The 20,075-nt window shown below is 36.2% G+C and overlaps 1 protein-coding gene across 2 annotated transcripts in view; it reads left to right on the forward strand.

The window, feature by feature from the left end:
* The window catches only part of TRRAP (transformation/transcription domain associated protein), a 101,388-nt gene that overhangs the window by 147 nt on the left and 81,166 nt on the right, over positions 1–20,075 (forward strand). For both annotated transcript variants that reach the window (XM_067306664.1, XM_067306665.1), the window contains exons 2-19: positions 282–431; positions 789–838; positions 4,305–4,415; positions 4,991–5,095; positions 5,812–5,895; positions 6,617–6,673; positions 7,344–7,469; positions 7,802–7,879; positions 8,111–8,199; positions 9,144–9,240; positions 9,606–9,744; positions 12,800–12,878; positions 13,631–13,865; positions 15,174–15,501; positions 15,615–15,712; positions 16,352–16,546; positions 17,126–17,317; positions 19,067–19,232. In XM_067306664.1, the coding sequence (XP_067162765.1) occupies positions 332–431; positions 789–838; positions 4,305–4,415; positions 4,991–5,095; positions 5,812–5,895; positions 6,617–6,673; positions 7,344–7,469; positions 7,802–7,879; positions 8,111–8,199; positions 9,144–9,240; positions 9,606–9,744; positions 12,800–12,878; positions 13,631–13,865; positions 15,174–15,501; positions 15,615–15,712; positions 16,352–16,546; positions 17,126–17,317; positions 19,067–19,232 (2,329 nt within the window). In that variant the 5' untranslated portion in view covers positions 282–331. The remainder of the gene's footprint in view (positions 1–281; positions 432–788; positions 839–4,304; positions 4,416–4,990; positions 5,096–5,811; positions 5,896–6,616; positions 6,674–7,343; positions 7,470–7,801; positions 7,880–8,110; positions 8,200–9,143; positions 9,241–9,605; positions 9,745–12,799; positions 12,879–13,630; positions 13,866–15,173; positions 15,502–15,614; positions 15,713–16,351; positions 16,547–17,125; positions 17,318–19,066; positions 19,233–20,075) is intronic.

The following is a 20,075-nucleotide window of genomic DNA, read 5'->3' on the forward strand; positions in this document are numbered from 1 at the left end:
GCGGCCTGGGGCCGTTGCGGGCCCGGCGGCAGGTGCGGGAGGCGGCGGCGGCGGCGGCCGCGCCGGGGGCTCCGCGCGGGGCGGCCGGGGGCGGCCGGGGCTCGCGGCGCCTTTCCGTGAGCCCGCGCGCGCCGGGCCCGGCCCGTGGCTCCTTAAGCGCGACAGCTGCGGTTTCGCAGGAGATGCGCCCTCTTCAACAAGCCCGAGCCGCAGCTTCGGGCAGCGCCTCGGCTGCTCCGTGCCGGTCGCGCAAACTTACCGACGTTTTGCGCTTCCCCTAGGTGCGCCGAGCGTGGTTCTCCGCGCTGAGCCGCGGCGCTCGCTCCCCGGGATGGCGTTCGTCTCGGCGCAAGGGCCCACCGTGGTGGACCAAACCACTCTGATGAAAAAATACCTGCAGTTCGTGGCCGCGCTCACAGATGTCAACACACGTAAGATGCTTTTTTTTGCTTTGAGGGTTGCAGTGCTTCTGTCATTTGTTTCCTGAGCAGGGCGGCATTGGTTAGACTAGCGGGGTAAAGGCGTGCTGGATTCGCTTTGGATTTTGTTTGAGTTTTGATTTTTGAAGAAGCAAAGTGATGAGTAATATTTGCATGAGCCGAAGCGAGAGAGCTGTGTGCGTGTGCCGTTGTATGACAGAGGGATGTTTGTGAGAATCATGTGCCTTATATTTGGGCGGTGATAGCTGAACTGATAAGATCTGATTGCTTCTTTGATCAATGGATCTGGTGGTGTTTTCACGATGTAGTTTTACATTTAATTTCTTTTGCTTCAATTTGCATTTTCAGCTGATGAAACCAAATTGAAAATGATGCAAGAAGTCAGTGAGAATTTTGAGGTAATTAAAAAAAAATTTGCTTCCTAAATGACAGTCCTTCTTGTGCTTAATGTATGTCAGCTTGATTTCTGATGTTATGTGGTTAAAAGCTTAACATCAGTATCTTATGATTTATCTAGTTGTAAGTCGTCAATGTTAAGTTTGTATTTGTGTATGGAAATCTTTATGTTTCTGTCTTGTTTGGAATTAGCAAGATCATTGAAGAATTATGGCTTTTGGACTTGGAGAACTATTTCATTCTCTACTCTTTTCTTGGTAAATGTTTAAATAAAGGTGATATAATAGATTTTTTTCACCCCATTTTGCTCAACAATCTGAAACCTGTGTATTTGGAACTTTCTCTTATTTAATTCAAATGTATATTTAGGACTCATGAAGTAGAAGACTAGATAGGCCTTCTGTGATTTTTCTGAATAGTTCTGTAGCGCAGAAGCGAGGGGGGAGTTGTCCAATGCAGAATCTGACATTAGAAGTGGAGACAGCTCCAGTGACCCTTTTTTTTGCTTTGTAATACACCATCAAGTTTAGATAAGCAGCAACGAAAATTGAGGCACAAGTTAAACCAACTATGTGTTAGTAGAAATTATACTTTTATTGAATACTGAGTTACTATGTGTCTATTTTGAAATTACAGAGAACTTGTTATTTTGTAATGTAAGTTTAAGATCTCTGAATCACTGTAATTGTCTGTATCGAGTTTCTTAGTTACGCTGCTTTGAAAACATGCTTGTGATAACAGTGCCATGCTGTATTATACTGTCTTTATAAGCTTCATTTGAAGTGATCTGTTAGTTTGAGATACTGAGACAAAAATACCTGTTCCGGTGCTGTTTAATGTCTTCAGATACTTTTCTCTGAGCTTTGCGCAAAGTTACATCCAACACGTTGTTGCATTCTGGCGCTGTTTGTGCAACATTGTACCAATTTTGGTTGTTCCTGTGCTATTAATAGAGTTTCCTGTCCAGCGAATTGTTTGATTTCAGGTTAACGCAGAGGAATACAATTTGAGCTAGTGTAACTGTATGATAAAGAAAATTAAAAGGCTGAATTCTTGTTTAGCTTGTATGAGCAAATAAGTAGACAACTGTGGTCTGCGTCCATTTGTGGTCAAGGTGGGAGAGCTTAACGTTACTGTAAGTGACTGTCTAAAATGTCCTTTTGGAGTTTCAGTATATATTTGTTTCAAAGGTGGCAGGCCAGCCTAATTTGATATCTGAGTAAAAGAATAGTTGTAACGGCTTAGTCTAGTGATCTGTCTGAAATCTGAAAGCTGAGCTGATTTTCTTTGCTCTTGTCATCAGTGGAGAAGAACTTGTTCAGTATTTGTTTTGATAATGCTCAAGATAGAGCAGTTTTCTTCTCTTGGAACTTGCTTGGTTCTGTAGTGTGGCCCTGCGTGTAAAGATGATGACTTATGCTCGAGTACAGTTTTGTTTATATGAGACTATAAAGGAGCAAGAGGAACCACTGATACAGTCGTGTTTTTCTTTACTTTTCTTTTTCTTTTTCTTTTTTTGTTTTTTTTTTTTTGGAAGGGTGCAGAAATTATTGTTGCATGTTGTTTTGCTAGCTGTTAGATGGACTCCTTTCATCTTCTGTTTCCATCGTCTCTGTTTTAACTCTTTTCTGTCACATACTTCAGTTTCCAATAACTATAAACTTTATTAGGTTTCATTTTTTACTTCTTTGAAAAATATTTCTTTGAAAAATATTTCTTTGAAAAATATTTCTTCGAAAAATATTTCTTCACTTCTTAGCTGTTTGTTGGAAGTTACAGTGTTTGAAGTCTGTTGGCTGCATAATTGATCTTGATGCCTCTCTAGCCAGGGGTCAAACTGGATGTAAACTGATGAGTATGGAGGGATATGAAGGGAGGTTTAAGACTGAGGTACTTCACCATAGTATTATCCACTTGACACTGCCAGTTTCCACGCTAGCTGTGTAAGGGTGTCCTTCTGGGACTAGCAGAGGATACTACTCTTTCATTAAAGTGTCTGGATGGTAACATTTGATAATCTTGAATCTTGTTTCTCAGAAATGATCTGTTTTAGGGGAAGTTTTTTCTTTTCTCCATTTCTTCACAGAGATTCTGGATTCTAAGTGGGGAGAGAGGAGAACCTTCACTGTATTTCCAGTCTCTGTTTTGGCATTTGCCTTCCTTTCAAAGTTTCCACAGTCAACCTCCATTGCTGCTGTTTGGTGCCAGCAGTGTCATTCTGAACCTGATCTGAACAGTGGAACTTTTAGTTTCTTGTATGGCTCAGAACAGCAATTCACATGTGACAAGAGTGCTGTTAATTGTCTGCTCTTTGCTGTTTGGCAGAGACATTGGGAAGGTGTTTTCAGAAGCGTAAGCTGGGTTCATGAATGTGTACTTTTCCTTGAATGGATTTGTGAACCATTTCCCAAGTGTGTGGCAATACACAGAGAAGATACAGACAGGCTTTCTTCAGAAGATCTTTGAGGTGAAGAGAAGATGAGGATAAATCTGCTGTTGATAATATCCTGTCTTATGTTTAAAGTGGTTGTGCCCTCCTTAGGATATCTTTCTGCTTTCTTGAAAGCTCTTGAGATAAAAAACTTTGTTTGCACAATGCTTAGTGTAGTAAGATTTATGAAGGCGTGTTATGAAATCTTACTGCAAAGCAGAGAATAACAGTAGAAACTTATCAAAGGAGATGACTCTGTATAACTTTTACGTTATACAAGGAATGATATGAATAAACCTCTAAAATACTTATTTATGGCTTCAAAAGAATGCTGTATTTTTATCTATACCTTTCCTAAACATGCCAGTATGCTTCTGTATCACAGATACATCAGAGAATTGCCCAATGGCACTTATATGAACTACAGTTGAGTTTCCAATTACATCAGAGTGGCCAAGTTAGGTTTTTAAAGCAGATGCAGCATTTGCAGGTGGAGGAAGCTTGCTCCTCTAATATTGTTTCTGGCTTCACAACAAGTGGACAGGAGTGAAAGATCATTTTCACAAAGGAAAGAAGTACTCAGTTTAGGTGATGTATGTATGTACATAGCTTTGCAGAAATAACTGAAATCTCAGTTTAACTCTGTCTGAGAAGTCATGAGTATCCTACTGCAATAAACTGTGAGTCTGTATTTAAGTCTTTCTTGTCCAAGAACATATCAGATTTTTTTTGCATTTGAAATAGCTGTTTATTATTTTATTTTTTTTTTCCTGTGTGAGGTAAAGGCGTTAAACCAGAAAAAAAAAAAATCATATTACAGTCTGTTGGGGTTGGAGGAAAGAGATGATTGCCATTCACTTCTGTTTGTTTCAGTAAGGTCACTAACTTTGTAGTATGTCAGCAGATGCTTAATCACTAAATCTATTAAAAAGCACCTGAAAATTTGTAATGCTAGTTTTGAATGTAGCTTGAGATAATCTGTGTAATGCATATTACTTTGGTCTCGCTGAATTTTTTTTTTTTTTCTTTACAATTAGAATGTGACGTCATCCCCTCAGTATTCTACCTTCCTGGAACACATCATCCCTAGGTTTCTCACCTTTTTGCAGGATGGAGAAGTTCAGTTTCTGCAGGAGAAACCAGCACAGGTAAAGTGCACAAAGCACCTGCTACATTTTTGCAATGTATGTGATAGAGTGAAGTGAAGTACTTGATTAGCCTAGTGAACTGATTTGTGTATAGACTTTGTAGTTAAAAATAGATCTGTCATTTGGAGTAGAACCGAAAAAGACCTGTTTCTAAGTTATTTATAAACTTTGCAGATTTGTGCTTCTAAGAACAATGAGGAAAACCAGGTATGATAGCGTTGGCTGTTTCACTGTAAAACTACAGATTGTTGTGAAATACTGATTTCTTTGTGGAATGAAAGGAAAAAGTTGAATCTGCATCATTAAATACTGAAAATTGAGTTCATAAAGTGTGATAATGTTTGTTTTTTTTTCAGCTGTAAATTTGTTAAATTTGCCTTATTTTCTATATTCCTGTATGTGGGTACTAGGAAGCATTATGTTCGCATGTAAGTGTGTGTCTGAGCAAAGTAAATGGCTTTTTTCTTTTTAAGCAAACAGAAGTATTGAACTGAAAAAACGTTACAGCCAATTGTTGTATTTTATGTGCTTTTAAAAAGCTCTAGCAGTTTTCAATTTTTTTCCTTTGTTTGCAGCAACTCCGAAAGTTAGTGCTTGAAATAATTCACAGAATACCAACAAATGAACATCTTCGTCTTCATACCAAAAATATCCTGTCTGTGATGTTTAGATTTCTAGAGGTATTGTTTATTTTTTCTCTCTCTCTCTTAAAAGTGTTTCAGATTTCCAGAAAGATTTTTCTCTTTCTTTATCTCCAAAAATTGCTAGGGGTGCAATTTTAAATAGCTGTGTTGGCTGTGCTTCCGGAGCAAGAGAGGAAGGGCATTCTATTTAGTCTTCACCAGTCTGAAGATAGCATCTTAATATCTACAGGATTTTTGTAGGCTTTTTGCCCTTTAGAAACTTGGATTTTACAGATGCAGGGAACTGTTCTGTATAATAGACAAGATTTCATTCATGAGTACTTTTCTAGCTTATGTTACGTAAGTGCAGATACCTTATTTTAAAAGCTTTTATTATGTTTCTTGTGTGGAATTGAAAGTGTTGCCATTTGAAGCCCACAGAAAATAATCTGATCTGTGTGGAGGCATCTCTGTGCGTAAGTAGTTCCATTAATGTCTGTCTGTCTGTAGGGTATTGCAAACAGGTCTGATGATATAGAGCAATTGAAGCTTTCAGGCTTTGTCCCATTAGGGATGAATTTAATTTTAGCCATACTCTATGGTTGCAAGGTAAAGTTACGTCAAGTGAAAGACATCTTTCTTGCGTACATTTGTATTAATAGAGAACTTCTAAGTTGCTGAGATAAGTATACCTTTAAAGGGCTTTAAATTGCTTTTGGAGTAGTCAAAAAATACAATAGTAGGCTCACTAAATATTCTCTTTTTTTTTTCAGACAGAGAATGAAGAAAATGTACTGATTTGCTTAAGAATAATTATTGAATTGCACAAACAGTTCCGACCACCAATCACTCAGGAAGTAAGTCATTCATTTTATTATGTGGCAAAGAACTTACTTCCATGTGCTTTCCTGAATTGTTATTTATTTGTTCAAAATTTTTGCTGATGCCATTTTATGTTGGCTGACGTATTGTGGTGACCATATATTAAAAAAAAATTTACCTGAAAGTAGTGTTTAAAGAGGACTGTGTAGTGCTAGCACTCTTGGGACAAAGCTGTTAAAGCTTGGTTAGGTTTGCTTTAAGTGTCTGTAGGTAATATAATTAGACTTAGGAGGATCTCCAAAAAGGACAAAATTTCCCAAGAAGGGAAGAGAATTGGTGACTTTTTAGTTTGAAAATGGAATGTTATGATTGTTATCTGCCCCACTGCTCTGTTGCTCTTGTAACTTACAAAGGAGTATTTGAAAGTCTGTGAGTTTTTTTTTGTTTTGTTTTTTCTTTTTCTCTTGCTTTCTTTCCTTGGTTTTTCTCCTAGAAAGATTTAGTTCTCTTTTTTTTTTTTTTTTATGATATCATATTGGAACAATATTGAGATGATATTTAAATTGGAGTCTTTCCAAGTGCAGTTTAAGATAGTAGAGCAGAAGAAAAATATTTTCGAATTCCTTTTAATCATCATGAAAGTTATATTCTAGTGGTGATTAAAGATTTCATGCAAGTGTATGTTAATACAGAGACTCTAAAATAATGATTTTTTTTTTTCTCCTTTATGGTAAACTGACTCTTTTTGTTTCCTAGATCCATCATTTTTTGGATTTTGTGAAACAGATTTACAAGGAACTTCCAAAAGTAGTGGTGAGCTTCTTATTTCCTTAGTTGCCCTTGATATGTCAGAAAACTCATTTTTATTTCTTAATTTTACCTCAAAAAGATATTAACGTATTTACTTTTACATGGGATATGTGGTATGGAGTAAATACAATTATAAGGAGAATGTTTAAATAACACAAAATACTTCAAAAAATAGAGAAATTCAGACTTTAAATTAGAAAACCTTCTGTTTGCAGCACAGTATCACTCGTATCAACAGACTGAGGTACATTTATATAATAAAACATTAGTTTGTTGGCTGTAGTGCTATCAATGCAGCGAATTTTTTCTTTTTTTTTGAGGGAAGGGTTACATGACCTATTTTCCAGCAGAGTTCTTCAACATGCCTGATTATGTAAAGGCCATTGCCTGCTTTTCTTCCTCATTGCTACAGAGTATCTGCTTGGATGCTTTGCTTTAGCAAAAGAACCACTTTGTTTGGGGATGCTTTTCTGCTTCTTGCTTAGTGGGAGTGAAAGATTACAGAATATGTGTGCAGTCATAGTTCTGTTCTGTAAACATGATATGCAGAGAAGACAAATATCTGCAGTAAGATGTTGGAAAAAGTATATTTAGGAATTCCAGTGAGATAAATGACCTCGAGACTATGAGTAGCATTATTATATTCATTCTTCTGGTCTTTGTCTGCTTGTAGAATCGGTATTTTGAGAACCCTCAGGTGATTCCAGAAAACACTGTTCCTTCTCCTGAAATGGTTGGCATGATTACAACAATTGTGGTGAAAGTAAACCCTGAACGAGAAGACAGCGAAACAAGAACAGTGAGTATTCTAACTGCTCTTTAACTACAAGATTGTCTGCATCAGAATATCCCGAATTATGAAGGCAGTTAAATACGATAATCTTCCTTTTTGTTTGTTTTGCTTATCAAGATTTATTTGTAGAAGCTGATTCAGACTTTTCAGATATTTGCTATGCAACTGTAATTACAGTATTTTTACTTAATATAGTATCAAGTGGTTTTGTGCTCCTTAAATATTATAAACCATGAATATAGTGTTATTAAAATAAGGAATTTATTTAAAAATGTATTTTACATACTTTTTGAATTAATTATTGAAATATTTAAAAAACATCTATTCTCTCTTTTCAGCATTCTATAATTCCCAGAGGATCTTTATCCCTAAAGGTCTTGGCTGAGCTACCTATTATTGTTGTTCTTATGTATCAGGTTAGTATAGTATATATAGTATTTTGCATGCAAATACTTTGTATTACTGAATTGCTTATGTCTGCTGGCCTAGTATGTTGGTAAAAATGAATACAACTTTTTTTTGAAATAGAATGTGTTGTGATAATGATCCAATTAGATATCTTTGTTTTTTCTGATAAGCTCTCAAGTAAGTTGACTGCAAGTGTGAGTTGTAAATTTCTTTAATAACGCTTTTTTTTTTTTTTTAAGCTCTACAAACTGAACATTCATAATGTGGTAGCTGAATTTGTGCCCTTGATTATGAACACTATTATAATACAAGTTTCTGCTCAAGCAAGGTAACAAGATTTTAATAATATTTTGACAATATTTGGAATAAACTACCTAAACCTGTTATTCAAGATTGCCCCAAATATTTTTGTCTTGCATTCAGTGTTTTGGCTTCTAATGCTGTTGCTTTTTAATCTCAAAAGTAGCAATGATTATTTGACTTAAAACTGTCCTGCATTAACATTTTTGTAATCAAAGTAATAGCAAATTTGAGTATTTCTGTTATGCATCACTGAGAAAATTCATACTTGTCCGGTCGATCCGAAGTTATTACTTAAGGATAGATTTTGTTATTTTTAATTGAGTTTCTGACAGAAATCCATATTACTGCAGCGAGTATGTGAAGGAGCCCATGTTAGCGAGGACATTATCTTTATCTGTTTAATCTTTATCAGGCCACAAGTGGTATATTTTTCACTTCCAAGTTCTAGTTTAGGTGAAGCATTGTGATATTGCAGATCTGGGCACTGCTTTGCCCTCTGCAAAGAGGGATGTTTCTAACAAGCAGCAGGTGGTACTGAGCAGGGTGGCAGGAGTAAGACCTCTCTCTTTCCCTGTCTGCCAAGAGGACCTGAATGAGATAAGTGGCTAAAACTTGAGAGACAAGTCTGTGCGAGGGAATGTTGCTTGGAGGAAAGAAATTGCCCAGCTAGGGGAATGGAGCCAAGTGTTTGATGCTAACGCATTGGCTTGGCTTTCTTCAGAAAGTTGAAAATTGTATGGCAGCCTCCGGCATGCCTGTTTCTGCTCAGAGCCTACGATGTTGGGAAACTGAATGGCAGAGAGCTTGAGCTGATGAAAGTGGACTGTCCTAAGATGAGCTTATTCCCCTATGAAACAAGAACCTCTACCTAAGCATGATTTGAATTGATACTTACATGAGCTTTCTGAACCCAAGTGCTAAAGAGAATAGGAGGAAAAATATAGTAACCACTGTTCAATTTAATTTCAGGCAACATAAACTTTATAACAAGGAATTGTATGCTGATTTTATTGCTGCTCAAATTAAAACATTGTCGTTCTTGGCTTACATCATAAGAATTTACCAGGTAGGTTGCAATTTTGTTACTCTTCGTGCAACAGATCTCTAGTTACTATGTAGCAGGCTAGCAAAATGACTGAGGTGGGTCAGAAGTTGGAGAGAAAGAATTTGTGAACTGAATCCAAAGACACAGCTGTGCTTGGTTGTGGTTTCAAGAGTATTCTGATATGAACTCAAAGTAAATAAGCCCTTCACTTTTCTGTTTGTTTTTCCCCAAAACATTTACGGAATAACTGCGGTATTTTATTTTTATAGGCAGACTTTTTTAAGAGAGATCAGTGAATTTTAATTGGATGTTATTTTACAAATGTAGAGCAAAGCTTTAAAGTAGTCTACCATACTAATGGATTTCTTGTAATTTTTCTTTTATAGGAGTTAGTGGCTAAGTATTCTCAGCAAATGGTGAAAGGAATGTTGCAGCTACTGTCCAATTGTCCAGCAGAAACTGCACACCTCCGGAAAGAGCTTCTCATCGCTGCGAAGCACATCCTAACAACAGACTTGCGGAGCCGTATGTACTGTTCTTTTTAAAATATAACTATAAACTGGAAAGATTCCAACTTTGTGTGCAAGAGGTACGACACTTGGTTTGGGCTATATATACTTCTGATTATTTTGGGATTGCGTTCTTTTTATTTATTTATTTATTTTTGAGGAAAAAGTGAACAAAACTTTGCCTTCCTTGACAGCTTTCTTTTGTCCCAGACTGGGAATCTTGTCCTGTATTATAGAATAAGAGAGCGAAATGAACAAGTAGCTTTTCCAGCTTTCCAGATCTCTGTTATTTTAATTACCAGGCAATGATACACATTTGTGTTGGTTTGTAATTGTGCCTGCAGTTGTATGGGTACTTAAAAACATTAATTTGATAACCTGAGTGGAAATAGCTCTGTGAAAACTGGTATTATATGTTTGATTCAGCTCCTAAAAATTGCCTCTAGCAGAAGAAGGCTATTTTTGGTCTGTCTGATTTAACTTAGACTTGATGGATATGTTCTGTTTTGGCAGAATTGCAAATTTTGAGGAGTGTACTTCACAAAATATTAACTTCTGTCTTTTCATCTTTACTGTGTGGTCATTAGCCTTCTTGCTTCCTCTTTAAGAATTATGGGGGGTGTGATGTCTTACAGGTTTTACTAGCTTGCCAAAAAAATTAGAGTAAGTTTAGTAGTTCTTGATTTTAGTATTGTGGTCATGTGGAAATCTGCTTTTTGTTTTTTTGCCTCGTATTCTAAGGAAATTAGTTTTAATTGCTCTACATTTCTCAGCCTCTCCATAATAACTTCTGAACTTGACCAGTTTCAATGAAAATCAACAGAGGAAAGTGGTCTTGAAGAGACATTGTTCCTCATCCTTTGTGATCCTTAGCCTTTCGGTAGTGGAGAAAACCCAAGTTAGTGTCCCCACTGGAGCAAAATCCAGCAGCGTGAGCTCAGCAGTTCCTTGACCTGCTGAGCTGGCTGGCGTGTTAGCATCCCTGTTGGCAGCATATCCCTCCAGTCCTGCTCAGGGCTATCTGGCAGCCCCAAGGGGGTGTAGAAATGTTGAGGGGAAACAAGAGCCTGGCAGCATAACTGCGAGGAGGAGTGTGAGGAGGAGCTGATGTGGGATGGAGAACATATATGTTGGTTTGTAGTAAACCAGGCTTCAGTCATCCCACTGGTGCAGAGGAACTTATGTGGAAAGATGTCGTGAGGGATTGTTTCATGTTTGTGGGGCATAGCATTGGCATTATAATACTTCTTGGTGGAAGATTCTTTCAGACTGAGTCTCTTCTGTTGACTGAGAGTTGACAAATAATAGCAAATGCCTTACTGTGGTGTGTTTTGTTGTTGTGGAACTTTGTTTCTGACTCCCAAAAGAGAGAGCAAGGGGGAAGTAGAGTCGCGTTCTCCAGGGTTACCACTGTCAAGACGGTCTCTGTCTAAGAGTACTTCATACCAGCAAAATGTGGCAGGCATGTGAATGTTAGATATATGTGTTTTAAAACCTGGCCTAGAAGATAAAAATTCAAGTGGAATTTAGAAACTTAACTCCTTTCATCCCTATTAAGGGATGTCCATTTCAGACAGCTGACATGGTTTGGGTGGCGTTTCTGAAGTCTAAGGACTTCACACTGTGAACGTTTCGTAATTTCAGCCTAAACTCTTATGTTTTGAAGAGAGAAAGGCAACAAGAGATTCCCATTAGATGCTCAATGTGAACAATTTATAACTGTTTACTTTGTTTTAACTTCTGTTACTAGTTCATGTTGAGAGTAATAGCATAACACTAGGATACTCGTGTTAAACATGTTTCATGCACAAAAACTGCTAACTGTCTTTCAGTTTGCATTTCCTTTGCTTGCCTTCTTTGTCAGGATTTGTGTCTTAATCTCTTTGCCCTGCTGACACTAGCACATCGAAGGCGAGTGCGTTTTCTGACCCAGAGTGGGTTGAATGTCATTCCAACCCTCTCTTTGACTCAGCTTTTCTCTTCGCAGTATTACTTGTCAGCTCTGACTGAGTTTTTTTCTTGCATCATGTCTGCTGTAGTGGTTGCCTTGTAAAATAATGAATTGTCTTTGCATCTGAAATCTTTATTCCCAATTTTATTTGCTTTTTCATAGTCTTCTGGACCTTCACAAACCCCTACCCCTCTCCTAAACAATGCTGATGCTCTTCTTTTCTCTTCCTACCTATTTTTGCAGGATATAGCATTCTCTTATAAGCAAAGGCAGCCTACGACATTGTCCCTTTCACTTCAGTAGACCTCACTGATTCCTTATCCAGTTCTGATTTGGTTCAAAAATTGCTGATCTTATTTCTCAATATCAATTGGAAATTCATAAAGAATGAATGTTGCTAGGTGCTCATTTTTCTCTTTACTTGACCTTTTTCTTATTTGTTAATACGTTCTAACTTGCTGCGTTAGCTTATTTGTTAATACATTTTAACTTGTTGTGTTATTTGGAGGTAGGAGCAATCAACCCTTACTGCTGTTTCCATGTGCTGCCTTTAAGGTAGAGAGAGCTACTCAATTCTGTAAACTTGTTGAATTCTATATTTAAAAGGAAAAAGAAAACACTTTGGTTTTGCTCCTTTGTTTGAATTTTTGCTGAAAACTCCCCTTTATTACTTGGATCTCTACTTACATGTATTCTTCCTCATCCTTTGGGACAAATCTTGTAAGACGGATGCTAGACAAAATAGATTTGAGTTAGACCATGTTGTCCAAACTCAGCCTTAGCCAATAACTCATTAGTTATGCTTAAGAAGTACTGCAAAAGTCAAAATAGTATTATAAGCATTTTTTCTCTTTCCAGCTGTAACTGTTACCAGTGTTGTGATTTTGACGGTGTACTATAGTGTTACTCAAGGGGCAAGTGCCTGTAGAGTTCATAGTTATAAGAGGTTAGTTGAAAGTTTCCTTAGAAATGACACTGCCTTTTATAAGCTTCAGGAATGAATTTTGTAATAAACCCACTTTCTTACTGTGGTTTTAATACCTATGTTAAATGGTTTAATGCTTAACTGCTTTTTGTTTATTTCTCTTGCCAACCGTTACGTATCACTTTTTTTTTTAAGAATTTATTCCATGCATGGACAAGCTGTTTGATGAGTCTATACTAATTGGCTCTGGATACACTGCCCGAGAGACCCTGAGGTATGGTTTCTTTCAAGGTCTATTGCTATTTACAGTAATGTCTGTATAGATTCATGAAACTGCTGAACTCTTAAATCCTGTGTCCAGTGTAAAATCTGAATCAGATTTAAATCATTTGGTCAATAGTAGCTTGAAAGTTATTCACTTGCAATTGAAAAAAATTAGAGTATTAACTTGCTGGATTTGACTTTGATAAACTGTTAGGTTTTAGGTGCTTTTGCTAACAGAGTTTAAAAATGTGAATTGGGGGAATTATTTCCTCCTGCCTCCTGCCTGAGTATCAAGTGTTCACTCTACTGGATACATAAACCCGGTATTCAAAGAAATTCAAAGAAATTAATTTAAAGTTTATCAGTTTTCATAAAGACTTTAGAAATCATGAATCATCAAGGATTAATCATGAAAGAGCTTGTCAGCACTTTTAAAAACGTGTTTTAAATCTGCTAATTTGCTCCTAAGTGTATGTAGATGAAGATATGTGGGGATGTTCAACAGGGAGAGAAGAAAATCAGAAAGGAAATTAGTTGTGTTGGTGTGATTAATGTGTCTTTGGTAAAGTTGTGCAGATTATAATTCTCTTGTGTAATTGAAAAAGTATGGTGAACTCTGTCTGCATTTTGCATATGAAACTAGAAAAATTTGAATTTAGGATTTTGAAAATATCTCCTGGCAGTAGTTTTTGGTTAAGTACAATTAACAGCAATTATAATTGTCCTCAATGTGCTTTCTTCATTTCTTGTTTTTACTGATAGACCACTTGCATACAGTACACTGGCAGACCTGGTGCATCACGTCCGTCAGCATTTACCACTCAATGATCTCTCCCTTGCTGTCCAGTTATTTGCCAAGAACATTGATGATGAGTCATTGCCCAGCAGTATCCAGACCATGTCTTGCAAGCTTCTGCTAAATTTGGTAGACTGTATCCGGTCTAAAAGTGAACAGGAAAATGGAAATGGTAGAGATATTCTTATGAGAATGCTGGAGGTACTGCTTTGTTTAAAGCATTTGATAATAAGTTAAATATTCTCTTCTTTTATACTATATATATAATCACATTTTGCTTTCTCCTTTCTTGAGAAAGGGGAATATATAGAAACAGTCTGCTTACTCTGGTTCATTTTAGTACTTCAGAGAAGGATTTTTTTTAAATGCTCTGGGATGATGTCTTGAGTATAGTGGGTTTTGGTTTTTTTTTTCCTTCTCTTTTCTTTTCTGGATGGTGAAATCCTGAAAGAGGATTATGTTGTAGGTCCTTGGCATAGATCAGTGCAATCTGTAAGATGTGAAATATCTACACTTTCAAAAACTGAGGATCCTTTTCAAAGACCACCTTTACATGTAGTGGCTTTTGCTATTTTTAAAAATCAGACATGCACACTAAAAGCTCTCCGCCACTGTGTAATGCTCATTGTAGTGGATCCTCTATTCCAGGTTTTTCAAACTGAAGTCAGTTTCTACTAGTTTGAAGATAGGGTTGATCTTAACAATAAACTTTTACTTTTTATCTGCTCCTATTTGTTTTTACAGCTGAAACATTGTAGCACAAGTGTTTAGTCATTTGTTTGCTTATTTAATGAAAATTTGTAATAATATGTGAATTCAAAGGAGATGCATCTAGGGAAGAGAAGAACATACAGAACTGTGTTAAGTGGGGAAAAATATCAAGCCAAGCCAAGTAGATCTAGACTTGAAAATCTGGGAGGTACAGAAAATTTTAAACTAAAACCATGTACAACATGAGTCTTGTTTAGTATCAACCAAGGGACAGAAATGTTGGGGACCACCATTCTACAGGATTATTACTTTCTAAATCTGATCTAGTTTATACATTATGGGTTTAAATTTTAGCTTTATGCATCTTCTTAAATGATAAATTCTAGCCTTTTATAACTAATAGTAAATATTTATAGCCTGAAATAGTGTGTGTGTTTTTTGTTTTTTTTTAATGAATTCAAATGACAGGCAGTGCTTTTCATTTTAAAATAAGTATAATCATAGAGAGATCTGTTTTTAGCTGATGGTTTTACTAGTTTTCAGCAAATATTTTTACTTTTAGAATGTGTTTAAAATAAAACAGACTAGTTGGTTGATACCTTAAAGAAAAAAAAAAAGGTGTTTGTGGTCATTTTGAATGATTCCAGAAATACTTATCCGCAATTTTTATTGACCTAAATACATTGGCTTGAAGTACTATTATTTTTAAATTTAGAATCAACTTTGAAAGAAGAAATTTATTCTCCCCCCCTCACCTTTTCCTTGCTCTTCCATTTGCCTTTTCTCCTTGTGCCTTAGGTTTTTGTTCTGAAATTTCACACTATAGCACGATACCAGCTTTCTGTCATTTTTAAAAAATGCAAGCCACAGTCTGAACTTGGGGCTGCTGAAGCCACGTTACCTGGAGTACCGACAGCAGCAAATGCAGCGCCTGTGCCCGTTCCATCTCCCGCCCCGGCCACTCCAGTGGCCCCTGCACCGGTGCCGGTATTTGAGAAACAAGGGGAGAAAGAAAAAGAAGATAAACAGACGTTTCAGGTCACAGATTGCCGAAGCTTAGTAAAAACTTTGGTCTGTGGCGTCAAGACAATCACATGGGGCATAACATCATGCAAAGCTCCTGGTGGTAAAACTGCACAATATTTATTTATATTGCTCTTTTGTAATTCTACTATTAAAATTATAGCATAAAAAAAAGCAAATGATATTTTTACTGTCTTGTTCTTTGTCTTCTTTCAGAAGCACAATTCATTCCTAATAAGCAGTTGCAACCTAAAGAGACTCAAATCTATATAAAACTGGTAAAATATGCAATGCAAGCCTTGGATATTTATCAGGTATGTAACTTGACCACATAACACTTGTATTTATATGGTCTCTGTGTTTTTCAGGGCTTTTAATTGGGATTTCTTTGTCAGCTACAAAACCAATTTCAGGAGTAGTATATTTTCATGAAGTCTTTAATTTCATGACCACATCTAGTGTGAAAATTTTAAATTGATAAAGTATTTAAGGTCTTGCAAGAAACATTGTTTTCTTAACAGCTATTATTGTTTGTGTTTATGTAGGCAGGTCAGACCTTAAAAATCTATCTTTGTCTTTTATTCAGTGGCTTAAATAATTTCTTCCAGGTGTTTTTTAGCTTAGTAATTAATTGAAGCATTCACTTGGCATATGTTTATCTTCTTTAGTTACAAAGCAGTAGTGAAATGCGAATGTACACAATTTGGAATGAAGTTTACAAATACACTATGATATCTCCTTCTGTTGTCTTTTTCCACTCCTGACTTCATGGGTTTAAAGTCTGCACTGAACATACTCTGTTTTAATACTTTTTGTTGCTGTTGGCTCTTCTAATTGTCCAGGGCTTGCACCTGAAAGCTGCAAAATGTCAATTTTTTGTGAAAGGTACTTTAAGAATAATGTTATTCTGGGAAGTTGTATAACAAATATGTGCATTTTCTAAACTGCTGTAGGTCCAAATAGCAGGAAATGGACAAACATATGTTCGAGTAGCAAATTGTCAGACGGTCAGAATGAAAGAGGAAAAGGAAGTTCTGGAACATTTTGCTGGTGTATTCACTATGATGAACCCTTTAACTTTTAAAGAAATCTTTCAAACTACTGTTCCGTATATGGTGGAGAGAATCTCAAAAAACTATGCTCTTCAGGTATTATGATTTTTTTTCTCCAATTTATAATAATCAGCCTGTAGAAAATAACTTATGCCTTAAAGTACATCAGACTAAAGAGGACTTGTAAATAATAATGTTGAAATTAGCATGCAGGGTTTGTAATCATTTCAAAAATACTTTGTAAAGACAGATTTTCAAAAACTTTTCAAACTAAGTGCTGCAATACAAACATGAACATTTCAGACTAATAATGATAATATAAGTGGACTTTATTCTTGAAAAGTATTGAACATTGTGGAGTTCCCATTTTGTTCAGAAGGTTGTCCTGCTACTGTTCTGATCTACTGTTTTACAGAACACAATTCCAGTAAGTATTTAAATTTAAAATGTAATTTTAAATGTATATTAAGTTATATTCTTGGGCAGTTAAGTGAAAGCTCTGATTTTTGTTGCCCAACATGGTTGTTTTCCATTGAGGATAACCTGAATCACTTGCCCAGGAGTGGAGATGGAGGAAGAAATTAGTTCTTGTTTTCATTTTAAATGGCTAATGCGTTTATTCCTCTGTTCCTTTCATTACAGCAAGAGTAATTCCCTTGTGGTTTCTTTTTATAGATTGTGGCCAATTCCTTCTTGGCAAACCCTACTACCTCTGCCCTCTTTGCAACGATTTTGGTGGAGTACCTTCTAGATCGGCTGCCAGAAATGGGCTCTAATGTGGAACTCTCCAATCTGTATCTCAAGCTGTTCAAGTTAGTCTTTGGCTCAGTTTCACTATTTGCAGCTGAAAATGAACAAATGCTGAAGGTAAAGATCATCTTGTTCAAAAAAAAAAAAAATTGGGCTTTTAAAACATTCTTCAGGAGTCTGAGAAAACTTAGTATTTTACTCTAACATTTGATAATCTTTCCATGTTTGAACTGCTACTAATGATACATCTCCATTATTCTAGCACCAAATGCATTGCCTTCCTTGCAGGAGATGGTTTCTGTGACTATGTGCTTCATATTTGGAATTGTGAAGTGATGAGGAAATCCTGAGTCTAAGTGACTGATCTGTGTTTGTGATCTGATTAGCGTTGCTATCATCCTGGGTACCTACTTGCATATTTTTTTCTTTGTTGCCATATTAACTTACTATGTTTTTACTTAGACTGGAATCAGTTTTTTTCTGTGTGATGAATTTTTTTTATAAATATTCAATTACATGGACCTCTTCATTAGATGTATATTTTTGTCCTGTTGAGGTTTGGATTGAGGAATGCTATTTTTTTCTCTTGACAACATATTGTGTAATTATTCAAAGGATCTATTTTTTATGTTGTCAAGAGACCGTCTCATCATTCAGTGAGTTCAGAAATACTGTGTTCTGGGCTTGAAACAAGACAATACTTTTCATAAAAGTAACAGCTGCCTAAATATAGAAAAACTTAAGATATTAATGCAACACTGGTCCTTGTCTCACCATTTCTCTCCATTCCTTGTCTCACCATTTCTCTCCATTCCTCCTGCCCCTACCTTGGAATAAAATACCTAACACAGGTAACTGCATGTTAATGGTTTCTGTGCTTAAGTATTTGTTATAGCACGGTTAGTTCAGTACTTGTTTCTGGGTAGAACAGAGCTGGCACTACTAATTTTCCTGATTCTGTGAAAGATGAAAGTAATATAAAACAGTGGTTAAATTCTTCTCTTTTATCATCAAAATCAAGGTCATTTGTATTTTATAAACTGGAGATCCAATTTAAGGAGTGATTTACTACCTTACAGTTTCATGCTTCTGTTACGTTTTTTGTTTCAACAGGATTGATGATATGGGCCTTGGGTAGACAATTTAATTGAATGATGAAGGCCATTTGCAGCATTTGCATAGCAACACAGAGCACTCTTAGATGTTAATAAAATCCAGAATTGTGTCACTGTTTGTACCTGATCTGGGAGAATCCTTGTATTTATCAGCTATTTTTAATAATTCCTGCAAACTTAATTCCTGCTCCTCTAAAAAGGCCGCTGATGGAGTCTTAATCCTTCAGTTCCATAACCAGTTTTTCACTTGTAAAAGTTGACTTTTAAAGTAAATTTTTAGCACTCAAAAATTAAGATTTAATGATAAAGTTAGGTCTAGAGCAAATGAATGTTGTGAAGTGTCTTCTCTTTTCATTTACTTCTGACATTTCTGCTACCTGTCCTTAGGCGCTTTGGAGCAAATGCTTTTCATTATGTCAAATTTGCAGGGTTTTTTTTTTTTTGTTTTGTTTTGTTAATACAGTGACTGCTTGGAGTGGTGAGATGACTCATTTGTCTAAGATGAAAGCTGTGCTTAATCAATTAAAGAATGCTCTGGGCTGTTGGTGCTCTTTGGATAAATATTTACTTTTTAACAAATCCTCAACAGCAGTATCAAATTAGCGTGGTGTCAGCTTAGAGTACTTGGAATAAGGTTGAAGGTACTTGAAGGTTTTGAGCTGAAAAGCTTGTCTCATGCTGAACTCTTGTACAATGATGGTAATATTGATGTATTATTAATCATAAAGCTTTATTATTATTTTTTTTATAGCCACATTTACACAAGATTGTGAACAGCTCGATGGAACTTGCACAGACTGCCAAAGAGCCCTATAACTATTTCCTGCTGCTCAGAGCGCTGTTCAGATCTATTGGAGGAGGCAGCCACGATCTGTTGTATCAAGAGTTCTTGCCGCTGTTACCAAACTTACTGCAAGGTAGAATAATACTTTCTTTCACCCTCCCAGTTTCTGATCCTTCTATTTAAATAGAAATAGCAATGAAGTTATGCTATATAATTAAAAAAAAATCCTAACTCTGATAAGTAGCTGCTGATTTTAAGTTTAGCAATTGATTAAATAACGTGAATATGGCTTGTTTTCATTTACTGTCAGCTGCTTCAGGCTCCATAGTTTTGGTTGCTTCACAATTTCTGCTCTTTGTGTTCTGCTTTCCATTGTGTTTTTTTTCTTATTTGTTTGTTTGGGTTTTATTTATGTAGTTATTTGCTATGGACAGTTTTGTGGCATAAAACACTGAGGTGTAAGAATAGTCGGAGAAGCAAAATTGCCAGGCAATCACAGGTTTTGTGGGGAGAACTTTACAAAGAAGCTGCGGCTGTTCTGCCACTGAGGGCATGCGTGTGCAGCTGCCAATGCATGATGAATACAAATGCAAATAGCATCAGTTTCCAAAAAGAAAGGGAAATAACAAAATCAGTTTGATTAAATGAGCATACATGTTTGCAAGGACTATCTCCCAAAGATACTGAGGATGAGCAAGCAAATGTGGAGAACTACTTAAACCTAAGGAAAAGCTAATCAGAAAAAAATCAGGAAAGTGAAATCCAATGGTACCCATGTTCAGCTGTAGGCATAATTTTTACAGTAGTTAGTAAATATATGTGTTATTTATAAATCATTATGTAAAATACATGTCCATGTAGAACTGCTAGCTAGGTTTATGGAATACATGAAGTCTTGCTGGTGAAGGAAATAAGTTGGGGAATATGTTTAGTCTGTATGGGACAGTGAATGTATTTGAACATGATTAATTTTTTT

The sequence above is a fragment of the Apteryx mantelli genome, chromosome 16 (assembly GCF_036417845.1).
Source record: "Apteryx mantelli isolate bAptMan1 chromosome 16, bAptMan1.hap1, whole genome shotgun sequence".
Lineage (NCBI taxonomy): Eukaryota > Metazoa > Chordata > Aves > Apterygiformes > Apterygidae > Apteryx > Apteryx mantelli.